We start from the raw sequence: 19,263 nt of genomic DNA, 5'->3' as shown, positions 1-19,263 counted from the left end.
AGCTAGGTCATCATAAGTTTTGAAGTAAATTTCAACATGATCTTTGTTCAAATCCAGAATTTGGGCTTTCAAATTTAAACAATAACACAAGTGAGTCTTTGACTCATAAACACCAACACAAGATAGATGGTTCTAAAACAAACATGAACCATACAAATATATTTGAATTCAAAATTGAGGTTTGAATTATTCAAACTTGAGTTCAAATGAGAAAATTCATAACAAATAGAATAAAATTCAGAAAAATATAATAAAAATATCACGATGCTCACAAAAGTATTCTTATCCACAACAGTATTTTTACAAGATTAATCACAAGAGGAAATATCAATTCGCCAAATACATAAATACATTATCCCAATCTCCGTGATGGCCTCCGTTGCCTTGCTTCCCGGGGAGGTTGTTCCTAGTTAGTTCCCATTATTAGTCCACTTGCATTGCTTGTATTCACAATCGGCCAATTAACTTCCATGAATGCTATCCTTGTCTCAAATGCGATAGCAAGCCTATGTAATTAGATTAGATAATCAAAGGTTAGCATTGTGAAATTGGAAAGAATCATAATATATAATAACAGAGAAAAAACAAACCGAGCAAGAACAGTTGAGTTGAGGATTATAGTTTATGAGAAACCATTTTGTGCCTCTCAATGGTAGACTCAAAATTGGCATAATTCTTTTAGCTAGACTAATAGTAACTTCAGAACAAAATATACAAGCATTTGTCAGTTTGCTGTCTTTATTTGCACACCCACAATGTTTCGGATTGTCCAAGTTTTCATGTATAATACTCGGTCCATTTTTATAGGTGGCATTAGCATTTGAAACATTCAAGCATCCACGATTTACATTCAATGTTTCATTATAGAGCTTGCTTCGAAAAATTTCTGAAAATAATAGTGCTAGCATCAATTGCTTCTTTTTTCTCATTCTTTGGTCAATATGTACTTTCTACAAATCCCGAAGCGATTTGCGGGATATCCTTTAGTTATTATAGAGAAGCCACACCCAACATGTATTTTAGAGATAAATGAAAATGCTAATACAAAAAAAGAAGAACTTGAGAAGTACCTGAGTGGGCCATTTGTGTCTGGGACAAATACCAAATCACGACACTTGCTGTCAGTAATGTGAACCATTTTCTCAAGCCTATATAATTAGGAGACCAGCGTTAGTTATATGTTTTGCTTTCAGGAACAAATAAAAAACCTTCCATGGCACTGGATTAAATGATGCAATGCCTGGCCAAACTTTACATGCAATCCGCCGGAACAAACATACAGTCAAGAACAAACCAGAAATCAAGTAATGCAGACAATGCTAAATTTTTAATAAAAAAACACTGCTTGTGGACCAACTACAGGTACCAACCCACTGGAACAGCTAGTTGTGCCAAGATATGTGATGACCCCATTGTAGTCATGGTGGTTTGGGTAATCTTTATAGGTTGTGATAACATGAATGCAATCTTCAATATATCAAGCAGATTGTTGGTCAAAAATAGTATGTTGAATCATGGAATACATGCATATCTTAAAAAAGGAGATGGAAAGAGCTAGTATATTGAGCAGAAGCATTATAGTTACCTGTAGGTACTGGCATCCCACAAACATACAGTCCCGTCATCTAACACTGTAACCAGTATTGGAAGCTTTGGGTGGCAAGCAACCCAAGTCGTTTTGTGCCCACTCACGCTAAGAGTGTGAACAACTTTTTGTGTCTTCAAATCCCATATCTGATTTTCACACAGCATTATGAGGCTTATATATGCACACAACTATTATCAATCCTGTCATGAAAACAATCATCAATGCTTAATATTCTTCACCTCAGGGTTGTCTGACTTCGATCTCAAAGTAACCATCAGGTGCCGATGACTGCAGGTGAAGAAATAATCGGCCATGATGAATGGCCCCTTCAGTGTCGTTTTAAGACTGGAAGTTTTGATGTTCCCGACCTATAAATCTCATGCAGAGAAGACATCTTTTAACATCAAATATACAAATAACTACCGAAATAACTGAATTAGTCGATTATTCACTAACTACACCATGCACACCGTACGAGGAGTTAGGAAAGGAAGAGGCTATAACAAACCTTTACTCCATCATAAAAGGTAACACAAGCAAAAGTGTTGGTATCCCTTGGATTCAAGTTGACACTGCGCACACCATTGTAGTATGCAATCTCAGGTTTGGTGTCGAAATTTCAAAATTTCTTCCAGTTCTTGCTCCAGTCCCAAGCCTTGATATTTGTACCAATAGTAGATGATGAAAGAAGGTATGGCTCTGTTGGGTGAGCAGCCAGAGAGCTCACAGATTTCTTATCATGAGCTCTGAATTTGTTGACCATGTGTAGCTCAGTGTTGGTGTAATCATAAACATAGATGTATCCGCGACCATCCCCCACTACCAACCATTTCCTTTCAGCGATAAATTTGACTGAAAAAACGGAATGTCTGGGAGGCCTCACTTTGATGCGCTGAGACAAGGCATGTAACATGAGTGTAGTCTTGTCTGGCACCTCATTGACCTGCAACTTCATCACAGTTTCCTGCCACACAATCAGCAGATTTAAGTTTCACCAACTTAATTTTCACTGCATTAGCAACCAAACGCTGGCTATAAAGTAGCAGTAATGATACCTTCTTCTGGTAGTCCCAAATGGAAACATTCCCTCTCTCATGACCCGTCACAATCCTATGATGCATATTATAGTGCAAATAAGAGGAAATCTTGGAATTACTAATATAAGAGTTGCGTCACTGGATGGGCTATAATTCTATAAATATGACTCACCATGGCTTAGTGGGGTGCGTGTCAATGGATGTCACCAAGTTCATATTCTCTATTGATCTTGATATGATCTGGTAAAACCAATTTACATAATGCAAATAGTTAAGAGAATTAACCACTGCAGGAAATTAAATGATCAATCTACTACATTCTACAAAACGTTAAAAAAAATTATCTAAGGCCCATCGATTGAAGAGTGCTGTTTTGATTGAAACGTTACAAAACGTCGCATCTTCCATGTTACTCTGACCATTACTTCCATGTTACTCTGACCAGTAATGGTATAGAAGTTCAGCTTAATTACTGGTATAGATCAGTTATTATAGCTTGAGGCATCCTTTTGTAAGAAATCGGGTTGCCCAACTATGACAATGATTTAAATGAAACTAAAGCATATGAAACACCTTATTGATAATAACAGTACTAGAGCCTTGTCCAACCACACTGGCCGCTGAAGCGGACTCAGCTAAGCCTGCCAAAAGAACAATAAATACATGTCACCGTTTAGATTACACCTGTAATATCTGTAAGACCACATATGTGTACTAGTGGTACTTTAAGAGATACTTTATAAGTTTGATTTCATCCATTCTTATTAAACAGCATGATGCAAGTAATGGTCAGAGTAACATGGAAGATGTGACGTTACCATCTCGTAAGGAAGCATCTGGCACCACCGTGCTACGCCGTAGTTTCTTCTTTTTCTGAATCTTAACTTCTGGCCTACAAGTTTCGTGCAACAAATCAAATGCTTTACCAACAAGTAAAGGTAGGATGTTAACCTATGCATCGACATTTATAACCAACAAAATTTATAAAAATAGATAAAAGAGGCATGTTTGGATAATGCATAGAGCAGGCCAAGTAACTGAGCATACTAATCCACCAAGATAGATAAAAGGGACATATGCATTTGGATAGCTCTATGGCAGGCTACTTGAGCTTACTTCCGCAGGTACCTTACCTGGCAACATCTGTTTCCTTTGCCTTCCCTTTGTTTTTGTTTTTAATCTGAGGACAGATCTGGTCGTCCTCCACCAATTTTTCCACCTGAAATAGGAAAAGAAAATTAAACAAATTCATATACAGCATTTACAACTGAGAAGCTTACATAAAACAATGTGGTATGCTATTTAGAGCTCTGCTTTGTACAGTATTTAACAACAAAACAAATAGATTTTGGTATCATCCTGCATAATCAATCAGTGAGGCACTAGGCCTAGTGTGACATACATACATACATAAAGATTCTGTGGTGTGGCAAGGTAAGGCAATGATACCTCTTCTGGCAGATCAAAATCGGGCCGTGCAGCAACAATAGTACTAGAGCCTTTCTCACCCATACTGTCCGCTGAAGCGTACTCAGGTAAGCCTGCCAGAAGAACAATAAATACATGTCACAGTTTAGATTACACATGTAATGTCTGTAAGAGCACATATGTGTACTAATGGTGCTGTAAAGGACACTTTTTAAGTGATTTCATCCATTCTTATTAAACAGCATGAGGAAAGTAATGGTCAGAGTAACATGAAAGATGTGACGTTACCATTTCGTAAGGAAGCATCTGGCACCACCGTGCTATGCCCTAGTTTCTTGTTTTTCTTCTGATTCTTAACTTCCGTCCTGCAAGTCTCGTGCAACAAAATCAAATGCTTTACCAACAAGTAAAGGTAGGAGGTTAACTCATCGACATTTATAACCAACAAAATTCATACAAATAGATAAAAAGAGGCATGTTTGGATAATGCATAAAGCACGCCAAGTAACTGAGCATACTAAAACACTAAGATAGATAAAAGGGACATATACATTTGGATAGCTCTATGGCAGGCTAATTGAGCGTACCTGGCAACAACTGTTTTGTCTGCCTCCCCTTTGTTTTTGTCTTGAGAAGTAGCTGCAGCTGTTTTCTTTGCCTTCCCTTTGTTCTTAATTTGAGAACTGGTCTGGTCGTCCTCCACCAGTTTTTCCACCTGAAATAGGAAGAGAAAACTAAACAAATTCATATACAGTATTACAACTGATAAGCTTACATAAAACAATGTGGTATGTTATTTAGAGCTCTGCTTTGTATTTAACAACAAAACAAATAGATTTTGGTATCATCCTGCATAATCAGTGAGGCACTAGGCCTAGTGTTACATACATACATACATACATACATGCATGCATGCATACGTACATACATACATACATACATACATACATACATACATACATACATGCATACATGCATAAAGATGTTGTCGTGTGGCAAGGTAAGGTAACAATACCTCTTCTTGCAGATGAACAGCGGGCTGTGTAGCAACAATACGCAGAATCTTGGCCACAATTTCCTTAAGCTCGGCCAGCTCCGAGCTGTTCCACGCAACGTTGGCGCAGAGCTGAGCCATATTTACCTCAAGCTTGGCCACAATTTCCTTAAGCTCGGCCAGCTCCAAGCTGTTCAAGACACCGTTGGCAAGCAGCACGGCGTTCATGTTGAGCTGCACATCGAGGCAGACCCCGCGCAGCTTCTCGGCGACGTGTTTGGCGTTTAAAGCACGGTCCAAGAACCCCTTGGCCATGCACTTGGCGACAAGGTCGGACGCGAGCTGCAGGGTCTTGTCTAGGCCCTTGGCCGTGTCCCTCATCAAGTGGTGCTCCATGATCTTGGGCGACCCCTGCAGGTGCTTGGCGATGGCGCAGAGGCTGAGCAGGAGGGCGTCGATCTTGCGGCACTCCTCCATGTTGTGTTTGGCGTTGTCCAGCGCGCTCTTGATCTTGAACCCAATGTCCAGGATCTTCATCATGGTGCTGAACGGACCGGCCATCTCTTCCTCGGCACGAGTAGAATCGATTGATCGGTGGGGTCTAGCAAATCAACCGATCGAAAATCCCCCTTTGCAGACGGTGGGCGTGTTGGTTGATCACAGGTTGGACCTGGACAAACAGAGGAGACGGATAAGGAAAAGAGGGGTTAACTTAGTTGATCCCTGCAAACCCTAGTAATAATCCTAATTCTGCAAACAGAATTCCCAGTCGGATGAACCCTAGTAATAATCCTAATTCTGCAAACAGATTTTGTGTAGTGCGCTGCACTGGAAGTATATAAAATAAAGAAGAGGTTCAGTAAGTAGTACCTCAGCTGACGAGCTGCGCCGCCGCCTCTCCCTCGCACCCCTGCTCGGCGTGGGTTCCGACGAAGAGGACGCGAGGCGCTGAGCGCGAGATGGGCGCCGGCGCCGATGAAGGCCGGCGCCGGAGCGTCCGATTGATAGATACACAGGGGAAGGGAAGGGAAGGGAAGGCGAAGGGGAATTCGGGTTAGTACAAGTGGAAGTGGGAGTTGTTGCGCCCGACGACTTGCTCTGGTGTCTGCTCGGTCGTCTTCCCCACGCACGCAACTCACACACGCTTCTACTATATCTAGTACAGTAGTAGAGTAGTATATAGCTGGAACTGGCCCACGGCCCAGATGCCATCTCTTCTGAGTAGTAGCAGCAGCAGTGCACAGCCAGATGCGGCAAAAATGACAAATCTAACAAAACTATTTCACAAACTAAACTGTGTTTAAAATTTTTCACTCAACTGGCCTTTTTTGTGGCGCTCGACATTTAAACGTCACACTACATTGTGCAACGCCTAACTCTTAGACCTTATACACCTAGCCAGTGTCGCATCCTAAAATGTCTGAAAAATGCTAAGTCAGTGCATAACGGCTGAGAGCTACGCGCCCCACGTCGTTTCCCCACCCACGCACACTTACATTAGGAAACTGCTTTCGAACAATCGGATGTAAACATCCGCATCTCCAGCTGCTTCCTTCAGTGGGGCCCACCCACGTGCCTCCTCTCTTTCTTATCTCCTTCCTCCGTGCCCCTTTCCCTCCTTATCTCTTTTTCTTCTCCCACACACACGACATGCTGGCGGCGCTGTGCGATGAGGCGGAGCTGTGGGAGGTCAGCGACGATCCGGATGCAGCAACGCCGGTGCTACGCCGGAAGCATATGATGTTGCAAGGCCAGTGGGAACGCAGGTGCGGCAAGGCTGCTCGCCGGAAGCATCCGATGCTGCAAGGCCGTCATGTTGCGATTCCGTGCTGCCATAGCCGTCATGCTGTGAGTCAGCTCTGCCAGCTCGGGCTGCTCCGGCGAAACTGCGACGATGATGTTGCAACGACGACTCGGGCTGCTCCGGCGTGCTGTGACGGCGCCGGAGATGCTGCGAGCTGGTGCTGCCGGTGTTCTATGGTGCCGCCGGAGTTTGCTACGCATGCGAGGCTATGTGTGCGGCGTTCTGTGATTGAGAAGAAAGAAGGATAAGAGCTGTCTCCACAATCTGAGCTGGTAGAATAGCAGGTGAGACCACAACTGTCGCTGGAACCGTAATGTATTCGTTTTCTCGTATCAGAAAGCACCGTTTCTAATCAAATTTTTTTTTACGTAAGATAGCCTTTGTGTTGGTTCGGGCTGAGAGCGCCGTTTTCTAATTCACTTTGATTCGAGCGGTTTCAAAGCGGCGTGTCGGAAAGCGCGGCAACGAAAAACATCGTATGTGAACACAAACGTCAGCTACCATTTGAGGAAACGCTGCAATCGAAAACCGCACTATTTTCTCGGAACCAAACGCATCGTTAGCTTCTTTTAAGTAGGCTGCCTAATTATGCGCAGGCAAGGGACGAACAAGGGATGCGGGAGCGGGCAAACACGGTCAGGGCCGGAGATGCTGTACAAGGCGGAGGTGAGACCTGAGAAAGGTGCCGGGAAAGATGTCGTTGAGGAGAAATGGCTGTGGGAAGGATCTTATTTTCCCTTGTGCATGCTTTCTGCACATAAGCGGCATCAATTTACACTGTGGGGGTAATTCCTACAGGTTCGGCAAAATACTATAAAAAAGCAGTAGCAACTGTCTTCTATGCATCCCTGCTGGCCGTAGCTGGCAAGAGCATATCCTGCTCTGTTAATCCTTCAAATACATAAGAGTCCTTGGATGTTGCCAAGGAAACTTTGGAACTCAAGGTTTATTTCTCTGTGTCTTGCTTGTGGAGTACAGTATCTTCACAGAGGTTAATGTTACCATAACGGGCTGGGAAGGTACTAGAGCAGAGTGTAGGTTGTGCCTTGTGTGCTCTGTTTCTAAAGCGTGATTAAGTGCACACTGATGGTCTATATATGTACGTAATTGAGTTGTGAAGCTTACCTGTCCCTTAATGATGGAGGCCGTCAATTCATTCCGTCTCTTTAGCCCAGGTCCTGGATTTCTCCAGCATGATATTATCAGCGAGGGTGGACAAAGATGGACAATCACAAGTGATACAGATATAGACACAGACTGCAATTTTTCTGCTTGCCTATAGCTCTGCATGGGGCAACTTCTGCTTGTTTTGCCTCCTCTGTTTTGCTCTCAATATTTGCATGTCTGTCGCTTCCTTTGCTTTTGTTATGTTTTCTCAACTGTGGATCTTTGGCTGTAGCTTGAGGTTGTTGGAATTGTGTCGAATATAGTGTACGAGGTAGGTTACAATTGTATTTGTAGTTGTATTGTGTTTAGATAGGATATGGAGTCGTTTTCTAGTAGGACACTTATATCCTAGGCCTCTCATATATAGTGGGTGTAGACAAACGATGTAACCTATGCCAACATAATAGCACAGGAACGCAGGGGAAGCCGGCGGCGTGTGTCGGCGTCCAGGACGACCTAGTGCGGTATTGTAGCGGTGTCATGGGGAGACGCCCATAGTCAGGCCTCGGGGATGTAGCCATATTGGTGAACCTCGTTAACAAATCTCGGTGTCATGTTCGTGTTCGTGTGATTGCGTCTTCGAATGATCGACGGAGCGCCTCGGATTTATTCTAACAAGTGGTAAGATAAGCAAGGTTACGAGAAGACTACGGTTTGTTGATCTAAAGAAAGCATTGAGTTTGAGATGCAGTCGACAGCGGCGTGGTTCTCAGCAAGATTGGAAGAAGTAATTGGAAGCAGGCAGAAGTTCTCGGCGGCGGCGCGGTGTATGGCGCAAGCAGTACTCAGATTGGATGAATCGATCCGATCGGAACTAGGAGCAGCAACGAGACGTGAAGGTCCAGTAACGGCCGAGGCAGGAGCAAGCGCAAGCGGATGGCAGCCGCCCGGACCGAGGCACGGGCTGCGTGAGGCGTGCGGTCGCATGCGCGTGGAGCAGCTGCGTGCGTGGTCGCTAGAGCACCGGCGGTTCGTGACTGTGTGCGTGCGTTGTGCTATGAGTAAGGAGCCGAAGGAATCAGGACCGAGAGATTTGTTTGGACCAAAAAAAAAGGACACGTGCGTTCACGCAAGAGGCAAATCAGTCAGCGAAATAAAGAAGTCCATCAAGGATATGCATCTATCGGAATTAGCAAGAGAGGCATTGACAAGGCAATTGCTAGTGTTGGACATGTGGGACATGCCCGAGGACTGTGCGGCTTCGACAAACTATGGCACGGGATTGATTCAAGGCGGATGGACTCGCAAACCAAAATGCTTCTAGAAAGATTAGACAGAAGTACGACGAGCTGTAATTGTACATACATGTAAAGAACTCAAACGTGACAACGGTATGATAATACGATATGATGGCGGTTGTCATTGATCGAGAAGGAAATCCAAAAGAAACTCGAGTTTTTGGTGCAATCGCTCGGGAATTGAGACTTATGAATTTCACTAAAAGAGTCTCATGAGGTATTAAAAATATTAGTAGTAGAGACTATGATATGGTAGGGTATCATAATATAGATCAATTAGTAGATTGTGTCTGACGCATATACATGAAAACAAAGAATCACAAACGTAGTATCCACAGTAAATTATTTCCGGCTTCCTGCCACAACCACTTTACAAGAAATAGAGGTCAATCAAACTGATAAGCAAGCATGCTAAATGGTATTGATGAAACTAGCATTTGAATCACTAGGAGATGCGCGGAACTAGCTAGTAGTACTTACTTTCGGGTGTGTAAATCGCAGCTTCCTCGGCAGTCCCGGAGCTTTTGAGGTGAATTTTTTCCAAACTTTGTCAGACAAAGAAAACAATTACTTGATATTAGGAAATGAACAAAGTTGCCGATATGTTGCGATAATGATCGATTTAACTTACTTATCGAGCATTTCAGTCATGTCCGCATACTCTTGGGGATCTTTCGTCTCGAGTCTAAAATGGTTACTAGTCCCTGCTCAAGCTTAATCTCTAGGAGAATATAGTGGAACCTGCACACGCATGCATAACTCATCAATTACATTACTATAACCTCGACTAATAAGGGAAACCGAATATGCACAAGACAGTAACACTCACTTGAAGTTGTAAGGAAAGAGTATTATATCTTTGTTTTGATTTAATACCAACGATCTTAGCAAGTTGGCCTCGGTATCTTTGGCATTAAATTCAACCGTGTTAATGAACCCAATATCATCGATTTGTCTTTTCTTCAATTCGGTGATCTTCAATCTGCATAATATAGTGAGGATAATTATATATACATGCAATGGAAGAGTTGACCTATATATAGAGACTTAATGACAGAAATAGTACTTACAGACAGTAGCAATTGACCGTTAATTTATCAAGGGCCTTTTGATTGAAAAACTGGAAGAACTCCTCAAATGGAACATTCAACAGTTCAATTCCAACGAGGTCATGCTCCTCTTTAACTCTCAGCGTCAAAGTATTCACCCCCAGACTCTCTGCAGGTTTTCATGTACCAATCATGGAATCTTCGCATCATCGTTTTTACAGATCTTTCATCTTTGACGAGAGGCTTCCTGTAATGTTATTTGTGTTCGTCCACCTCCAAGAAATCATAATATACATCGTCGGGCAGGTAATCTCCAAGATTGCTATTGGGCAAAATCTCCGGATGATTAGCGACGATATCGCTAGACACCTTGAGCGGGGGGCACGATTGGTTCGCTTGTTCGCCGAGCTGGGCAATTTTTTTCCCAGCTCGTCATTCTGTTAACCTTTGATCACTGATAGTACTTCCCGACCGCTCTGCTTCTATAAATGACCTTTCAATAATGCGATCATAGTTGGATTGCAGCGGAGAAGGTGGTGCTCGCTTCAGGGCATCGATAGTGCGCTTTGCATTCACCGGATCTACTCCTCCAGAGGTGGATGTTTCTTTGCTTTCACCCCTTGAAAGTAGTCCCTCACTTCGGCTTCCACGATCTTCTTGTTTTCCTCTACAGTCATCTCGTATGGTAACTTCTCTAAACGCTTGAGAGATGGACCAAATCTGTATTGCCTCCTATCTTTGGCTGTAGTGCTAGATGCGGGAGCAGATGAAGCGGCTGCGACTATCTTCTTTCCTTGCTTACGAGGCGGAGGAGAAGGACTACGACGCGCCGGAGCAGCCGGAGCGGCGGCGGGTCTCTTCCGCCCTTGTTGACGAGGTGGAGAAGGAGGAGGCTGGCTGCTCGGGCGCGCCGGCGTAGGAGGAGAAGGAGGCAGTGAAGGAAATATGCCCTAGAGGCAATAATAAAGTTATTATTTATTTTCTTATAATCATGATAAAGGTTTATTATTCATGCTAGAATTGTATTAACCGGAAACATAATACATGTGTGAATACATAGACAAACAAAGTGTCACTAGTATGCCTCTACTTGACTAGCTCGTTAATCAAAGATGGTTATGTTTCCTGACCATAAACAATGAGTTGTTATTTGATTAACGAGGTCACATCATTAGTTGAATGATCTGATTGACATGACCCATTCCATTAGCTTAGCACCCGATCGTTTAGTATGTTGCTATTGCTTTCTTCATGACTTATACATGTTCCTATAACTATGAGATTATGCAACTCCCGTTTGCCAGAGGAACACTTTGGGTGCTACCAAACGTCACAACGTAACTGGGTGATTATAAAGGAGCATTACAGGTGTCTCCAAAGGTAGATGTTGGGTTGGCGTATTTCGAGATTAGGATTTGTCACTCCGATTGTCGGAGAGGTATCTCTGGACCCTCTCGGTAATGCACATCACATAAGCCTTGCAAGCATTGCAACTAATGAGTTAGTTGTGGGATGATGTATTACAGAATGAGTAAAGAGACTTGCCAGTAACGAGATTGAACTAGGTATTGGATACCGACGATTGAATCTCGGGCAAGTAACATACCGTTGACAAAGGGAACAACGTATGTTGTTATGCGGTCTGACTGATAAAGATCTTCGTAGAATATGTAGGAGCCAATATGGGCATCCAGGTCCCGCTATTGGTTATTGACCGGAGACGTGTCTCGGTCATGTCTACATTGTTCTCGAACCCGTAGGGTCCGCACGCTTAAGGTTACGATGACAGTTATATTATGAGTTTATGCATTTTGATGTACCGAAGGTTGTTTGGAGTCCCGGATGAGATCACGGACATGACGAGGAGTCTCGAAATGGTTGAGACATGAAGATTGATATATTGGAAGCCTATATTTGGACATCGGAAGTGTTCCGGGTGAAATCGGGATTTTACCGGAGTACCGGGAGGTTACCGGAACCCCCCGGGAGCCATATGGGCCTTAATGGGCTTTAGTGGAAAGGAGAAAGGGGCAGCCCAAGGTGGCTGCGCACCTTCCCCCTCCCCTAGTCCTATTAGGACTAGGAGAGGTGGCCGGCCCCCCTCTCTCTCTTTCCCCCTCGGGGAATCCTAGTCCAACTAGGATTGGGGGGGGGGGAGTCCTACTCCCGGAAGGAGTAGGACTCCTCCTACGCCCTCCTCCTGGCCGGCGCCCCCTCACCCTTGGCTCCTTTATATACTGAGGCAGAGGCACCCCAGAAACACACAAGTTGATCCACGTGATCTATTCCTTAGCCGTGTGCGGTGGCCCCAGCCACCATATTCCTCGATAATACTGTAGCGGAGTTTAGGCGAAGCCCTGCTGCTGTAGTACATCAAGATCGTCACCACGCCGTCGTGCTGACGGAACTCTTCCCCGACACTTTGCTGGATCGGAGTCCGGGGATCGTCATCGAGCTGAACGTGTGCTCGAACTCGGAGGTGCCGTAGTTTCGGTGCTTGATCGGATGGATCGTGAAGACGTACGACTACTTCCTCTACGTTGCGTCAACGCTTCCGCAGTCAGTCTGCGTGGGTACGTAGACAACATTCTCCCCTCTCGTTGCTATGCATCACATGATCTTGCGTGTGCGTAGGAAATTTTTTGAAATTACTACAAAATCCAACAGTGGTATCAGAGCCCAGGTTATTTATGTTGATGTTATATGCATGAGTAGAACACAAGTGAGTTGTGGGCGATATAAGTCATACTGCCTACCAGCATGTCATACTTTGGTTCGGCGGCATTGTTGGACGAGACGACCCGGACCAACATTACGCGTACGCTTACGCGAGACCGGTTTCCCCGACGTGCTTTGCACATAGGTGGCTTGCGGGCGACTGTCTCTCCAACTTTAGTTGAACCAAGTATGGCTACGCCCGGTCCTTGCGAAGGTTAAAACGGAGTCTATTTGACAAACTATCGTTGTGGTTTTGATGCGTAGGTGAGATTGGTTCTTGCTTAAGCCCGTAGCAGCCACGTAAAACTTGCAACAACAAAGTAGAAGACGTCTAACTTGTTTTTGCAGGGCATGTTGTGATGTGATATGGTCAAGACATGATGCTGAATTTTTTTGTTTGAGATGATCATGTTTTGTAACCGAGTTATCGGCAACTGGCAGGAGCCTTATGGTTGTCGTTTTATTGTATGCAATGAAATCGCGATGTAATGCTTTACTTTATTACTAAGCGGTAGTGATAGTCGTGGAAGCACAAGCTTGGCGAGATGACAACGATGCTACGATGGAGATCAAGGTGTCACGCCGGTGACGATGGTGATCACGACGGTGCTTCGGAGATGGAGATCACAAGCATGAGATGATGATGGCCATATCATATCACTTATATTGATTGCATGTGATGTTTATCCTTTTATGCATCTTATCTTGCTTTGATTGACGGTAGCATTAGAAGATGATCTCTCACTAAATTATCAAGAAGTGTTCTCCCTGAGTATGCACCGTTGCGAAAGTTCTTCGTGCTGAGACACCACGTGATGATCGGGTGTGATAGGTTCTACGTTCAAATACAACGGGTGCAAAACAGTTGCACACGCGGAATACTCAGGTTATACTTGACGAGCCAAGCATATACAGATATGGCCTCGGAACACGGAGACCGAAAGGTCGAGCGTGAATCATATAGTAGATATGATCAACATAACGATGTTCACCATTGAAAACTACTCCATCTCACGTGATGATCGGTTATGGTTTAGTTGATTTGGATCACGTAATCACTTAGAGGATTAGAGGGATGTCTATCTAAGTGGGAGTTCTTTAATTAATTTGATTAACTGAACTTAAATTTATCATGAAACTTAGTACCTGATTAGTATCTTGCTTGTTTATGTTTGATTGTAGATAGATGGCTCGTGCTGTTGTTCCGTTGAATTTTAATGCGTTCCTTGAGAAAGCAAAGTTGAAAGATGATGGTAGCAATTACACGGACTGGGTCCGTAACTTGAGGATTATCCTCATTGCTGCACAGAAGAATTACGTCCTGGAAGCACCGCTGGGTGCCAGGCCTGCTGCAGGAGCAACGCCGGATGTTATGAACGTCTGGCAGAGCAAAGCTGATGACTACTCGATAGTTCAGTGTGCCATGCTTTACGGCTTAGAATCGGGACTTCAACGACGTTTTGAACGTCATGGAGCATATGAGATGTTCCAGGAGTTGAAGTTAATATTTCAAGCAAATGCCCGGATTGAGAGATATGAAGTCTCCAATAAGTTCTATAGCTGCAAGATGGAGGAGAACAGTTCTGTCAGTGAGCATATACTCAAAATGTCTGGGTATAATAATCACTTGATTCAATTGGGAGTTAATCTTCCAGTTGATAGCGTCATTGACAGAATTCTTCAATCACTGCCACCAAGCTACAAGAGCTTCGTGATGAACTATAATATGCAAGGGATGAACAAGACTATTCCCGAGCTCTTCGCGATGCTGAAAGCTGCGGAGGTAGAAATCAAGAAGGAGCATCAAGTGTTGATGGTTAACAAGACCACTAGTTTCAAGAAAAAGGGCAAAGGGAAGAAGAAGGGGAACTTCAAAAAGAACGGCAAGCAAGACTCAAGAGAAGAAACCCAAGCCTGGACCTAAGCCTGAAACTGAGTGCTTCAATTGCAAGCAGACTGGTCACTGGAAGCGGAACTGCCCCAAGTATTTGGCGGATAAGAAGGATGGCAAGGTGAACAAAGGTATATGTGATATACATGTTATTGATGTGTACCTTACTAAATGCTCGCAGTAGCACCTGGGTATTTGATACTGGTTCTGTTGCTAATATTTGCAACTCGAAACAGGGACTACGGATCAAGCGAAGATTGGTTAAGGACGAGGTGACGATGCGCGTGGGAAACGGTTCCAAAGTCGATGTGATCGCAGTCGGCACGCTACCTCTACATCTACCTTCGGGATTAGTATTAGACCTAAATAATTGTTATTTGGTGCCAGCGTTAAGCATGAACATTATATCTGGATCTTGTTTGATGCGAGACGGTTATTCATTTAAATCGGAGAATAATGGTTGTTCTATTTATATGAGTAATATCTTTTATGGTCATGCACCCTTGAAGAGTGGTCTATTCTTGTTGAATCTCGATAGTAGTAACACACATATTCATAATGTTGAAGCCAAAAGATGCAGAGTTGATAATGAGAGTGCAACTTATTTGTGGCACTGCCGTTTAGGTCATATCGGTGTAAAGCGCATGAAGAAACTCCATTCTGATGGACTTTTGGAACCACTTGATTATGAATCACTTGGTACTTGCGAACCGTGCCTCATGGGCAAGATGACTAAAACACCGTTCTCCGGAACTATGGAGAGAGCAACAGATTTATTGGAGATCATACATACAGATGTATGTGGTCTGATGAATATTGAGGCTCGTGGCGGATATCGTTATTTTCTCACCTTCACAGATGATTTAAGCAGATATGGGTATATCTACTTAATGAAACATAAGTCCGAAACATTTGAAAAGTTCAAAGAATTTCAGAGTGAAGTTGAAAATCATCGTAACAAGAAAATAAAGTTTCTACGATCTGATCGTGGAGGAGAATATTTGAGTTACGAGTTTGGTGTACATTTGAAAAATTGTGGAATAGTTTCGCAACTCACGCCACCCGGAACACCTCAGCGTAATGGTGTGTCCGAACGTCGTAATCGTACTTTACTGGATATGGTGCGATCTATGATGTCTCTTACTGATTTACCGCTATCGTTTTGAGGATACGCTCTAGAGACGGCCGCATTCACGTTAAATAGGGCACCATCAAAATCCGTTGAGACGACGCCTTATGAACTGTGGTTTGGCAAGAAACCAAAGTTGTCGTTTCTGAAAGTTTGGGGCTGCGATGCTTATGTGAAAAAGCTTCAACCTGATAAGCTCGAACCCAAATCGGAGAAATGTGTCTTCATAGGATATCCAAAGGAAACTATTGGATACACCTTCTATCACAGATCCGAAGGCAAGACTTTTGTTGCTAAATTCGGAAACTTTCTAGAGAAGGAGTTTCTCTCGAAAGAAGTGAGTGGGAGGAAAGTAGAACTTGACGAGGTAACTGTACCTGCTCCCTTACTGGAAAGTAGTACATCATAGAAAACTGTTTCAGTGACACCTACACCAGTCAGTGAGGAAGCTAATGATAATGATCATGAAACTTCAGATCAAGATACTACTGAACCTCGTAGATCAACCAGAGTGAGATCCGCGCCAGAAGGTTTGTATATGATGCAACCAGAAGGTTTTGTCGAACCAAAGGGAGCTAACAAAGTGTGCAAGCTCCAGCGATCCATTTATGGACTGGTGCAAGCCTCTCGGAGTTGGAATAAACGTTTTGATAGTGTGATCAAAGCATTTGGTTTTATACAGACTTTCGGTGAAGCCTGTATTTACAAGAAAGTGAGTGGGAGCTCTGTAGCATTTCTGATATTATATGTGGATGACATATTGTTAATTGGAAATGATATAGAATTTCTGGATAGCATAAAGGGATACTTGAATAAGAGTTTTTCAATGAAAGACCTCGGTGAAGCTGCTTACATATTAGGCATAAAGATCTATAGACATAGATCAAAACGCTTAATTGGACTTTCACAAAGCACATACCTTGACAAGATTTTGAAGAAGTTCAAAATGGATCAAGCAAAGAAAGGATTCTTGCCTGTGTTACAAGGTGTGAAATTGAGTGACTCAATGCCCGACCACTGCAGAAGATAGAGAGAATATGAAAGATGTTCCCTATGCATCAGCGATAGGATCTATCATGTATGCAATGCTGTGTACCAGACCTGATGTGTGCCTTGCTATAAGTCTAGCAGGGAGGTACCAAAGTAATCCAGGAGTGGATCACTAGACAGCAGTCAAGAACTTCCTGAAATACCTGAAAAGGACTAAGGATATGTTTCTCGTATATGGAGGTGACAAAGAGCTCATCGTAAATGGTTACGTTGATGCAAGCTTTGACACTGATCCGGACGATTCTAAATCGCAAACCGGATACGTGTTTACATTAAACGGTGAGCTGTCAGTTGGTGCAGTTCTAAACAAAGCGTCGTAGCGGGATCTACATGTGAAGCGGAGTACATAGCTGCTTCGGAAGCAGCGAACGAAGGAGTCTGGATGAAGGAGTTCATATCTGATCTAGGTGTCATACCTGGTGCATCGGGTCCAATGAAAATCTTTTGTGACAATACTGGTGCAATTGCCTTGGCAAAGGAATCCAGATTTCACAAGAGAACCAAGCACATCAAGAGACGCTTCAATTCCATCCGGGATCTAGTCCAGGTGGGAGACATAGAGATTTGCAAGATACATACGGATCTGAATGTTGCAGACCCGTTGACTAAGCCTCTTCCACGAGCAAAACATGATCAGCACCAAGGCTCCATGGGTGTTAGAATCATCACGGTGTAATCTAGATTATTGACTCTAGTGCAAGTGGGAGACTGAAGGAAATATGCCCTAGAGGCAATAATAAAGTTATTATTTATTTCCTTATAATCATGATAAAGGTTTATTATTCATGCTAGAATTGTATTAACCGGAAACATAATACATGTGTGAATACATAGACAAACAAAGTGTCACTAGTATGCCTCTACTTGACTAGCTCGTTAATCAAAGATGGTTATGTTTCCTGACCATAAACAATGAGTTGTTATTTGATTAACGAGGTCACATCATTAGTTGAATGATCTGATTGACATGACCCATTCCATTAGCTTAGCACCCGATCGTTTAGTATGTTGCTATTGCTTTCTTCATGACTTATACATGTTCCTATAACTATGAGATTATGCAACTCCCGTTTGCCAGAGGAACACTTTGGGTGCTACCAAACGTCACAACGTAACTGGGTGATTATAAAGGAGCATTACAGGTGTCTCCAAAGGTAGATGTTGGGTTGGCGTATTTCGACATTAGGATTTGTCACTCCGATTGTCGGAGAGGTATCTCTGGGCCCTCTCGGTAATGCACATCACATAAGCCTTGCAAGCATTGCAACTAATGAGTTAGTTGTGGGATGATGTATTACAGAACGAGTAAAGAGACTTGCCGGTAACGAGATTGAACTAGGTATTGGATACCGACGATCGAATCTCGGGCAAGTAACATACCGTTGACAAAGGGAACAACGTATGTTGTTATGCGGTCTGACCGATAAAGATCTTCGTAGAATATGTAGGAGCCAATATGGGCATCCAGGTCCCGCTATTGGTTATTGATCGGAGACGTGTCTCGGTCATGTCTACATTGTTCTCGAACCCGTAGGGTCCGCACGCTTAAGGTTACGATGACAGTTATATTATGAGTTTATGCATTTTGATGTACCGAAGGTTGTTCGGAGTCCCGGATGAGATCACGGACATGACGAGGAGTCTCGAAATGGTCGAGACATGAAGATTGATATATTGGAAGCCTATATTTGGACATCGGAAGTGTTCCGGGTGAAATCGGGATTTTACCGGAGTACCGGGAGGTTACCGGAACCCCCCGGGAGCCATATGGGCCTTAATGGGCTTTAGTGGAAAGGAGAAAGGGGCAACCCAAGGTGACTGCGCACCTTCCCCCTCCCCTAGTCCTATTAGGACTAGGAGAGGTGGCCGGCCCCCCTCTCTCTCTTTCCCCCTCGGCGAATCCTAGTCCAACTAGGATTGGGGGGGGGGGGAGTCCTACTCCCGGAAGGAGTAGGACTCCTCCTACGCCCTCCTCCTGGCCGGCGCCCCCTCCCCCTTGGCTCCTTTATATACTGAGGCAGAGGCACCCCAGAAACACACAAGTTGATCCACGTGATCTATTCCTTAGCCGTGTGCGGTGCCCCCAGCCACCATATTCCTCGATAATACTGTAGCGGAGTTTAGGCGAAGCCCTGCTGCGGTAGTACATCAAGATCGTCACCACGCCGTC

The 19,263-nt window shown here is 43.8% G+C and overlaps 1 protein-coding gene and 1 long non-coding RNA gene across 4 annotated transcripts; one reads left to right on the top strand and one right to left on the bottom strand.

The window, feature by feature from the left end:
• Positions 1-231: 231 nt before the first annotated feature.
• LOC147956794 (uncharacterized) lies at positions 232-6,192 on the bottom strand. 3 transcript variants are annotated; one of them, XM_087533038.1, is made up of 15 exons: positions 5,918-6,191; positions 5,069-5,717; positions 4,641-4,768; positions 4,342-4,418; positions 4,075-4,166; positions 3,759-3,844; positions 3,444-3,517; positions 3,199-3,266; positions 2,798-2,865; positions 2,644-2,698; positions 2,097-2,552; positions 1,828-1,956; positions 1,586-1,734; positions 1,071-1,148; positions 232-506 (listed from the first exon to the last, which is right to left on the bottom strand). In XM_087533038.1, exons 2-11 carry the CDS (start codon positions 5,606-5,608, stop codon positions 2,208-2,210), a joined length of 1,533 nt encoding a protein of 510 aa, XP_087389164.1. In that variant the 5' UTR covers positions 5,609-5,717; positions 5,918-6,191; the 3' UTR covers positions 232-506; positions 1,071-1,148; positions 1,586-1,734; positions 1,828-1,956; positions 2,097-2,207. The 3 variants fall into 3 exon arrangements, with proteins under 3 accessions (XP_087389164.1, XP_087389165.1, XP_087389166.1); XM_087533039.1 differs by lacking the exons at positions 4,075-4,166; positions 4,342-4,418; positions 4,641-4,768 and having other exon boundaries at positions 5,918-6,190; XM_087533040.1 differs by lacking the exons at positions 232-506; positions 1,071-1,148; positions 1,586-1,734; positions 1,828-1,956; positions 3,199-3,266 and having other exon boundaries at positions 2,470-2,552; positions 5,918-6,192.
• A 324-nt stretch (positions 6,193-6,516) lies between these two features.
• LOC147956793 (uncharacterized) lies at positions 6,517-7,794 on the top strand. Its single transcript, XR_015610000.1, has 2 exons — positions 6,517-7,135; positions 7,448-7,794. It is a non-coding gene; the product is annotated as an uncharacterized LOC147956793 (long non-coding RNA).
• Positions 7,795-19,263: the final 11,469 nt, after the last annotated feature.

Source organism: Triticum urartu, chromosome 7A (assembly GCF_056163025.1).
Source record: "Triticum urartu cultivar PI428250 chromosome 7A, HENAU_Tu73, whole genome shotgun sequence".
Classification (NCBI taxonomy): Eukaryota; Viridiplantae; Streptophyta; class Magnoliopsida; order Poales; family Poaceae; genus Triticum; species Triticum urartu.
The sequence above is the reverse complement of the archived record's forward strand: the minus strand, read 5'-3'. Positions and strand labels throughout refer to the sequence as shown.

Coding starts and splice junctions, on each gene's coding strand:
- LOC147956794 (XM_087533038.1), bottom strand. CDS start 5,608: ATGGCCGGTCCGTTCAGCACCATGATGAAGATCCTGGACATTGGGTTC. Junction 4,769..5,068: donor CTGTTCATCTGCAAGAAGAG/GTATTGTTACCT, acceptor TTCCTATTTCAG/GTGGAAAAACTGGTGGAGGA. Junction 2,699..2,797: donor ACGCACCCCACTAAGCCATG/GTGAGTCATATT, acceptor TATGCATCATAG/GATTGTGACGGGTCATGAGA.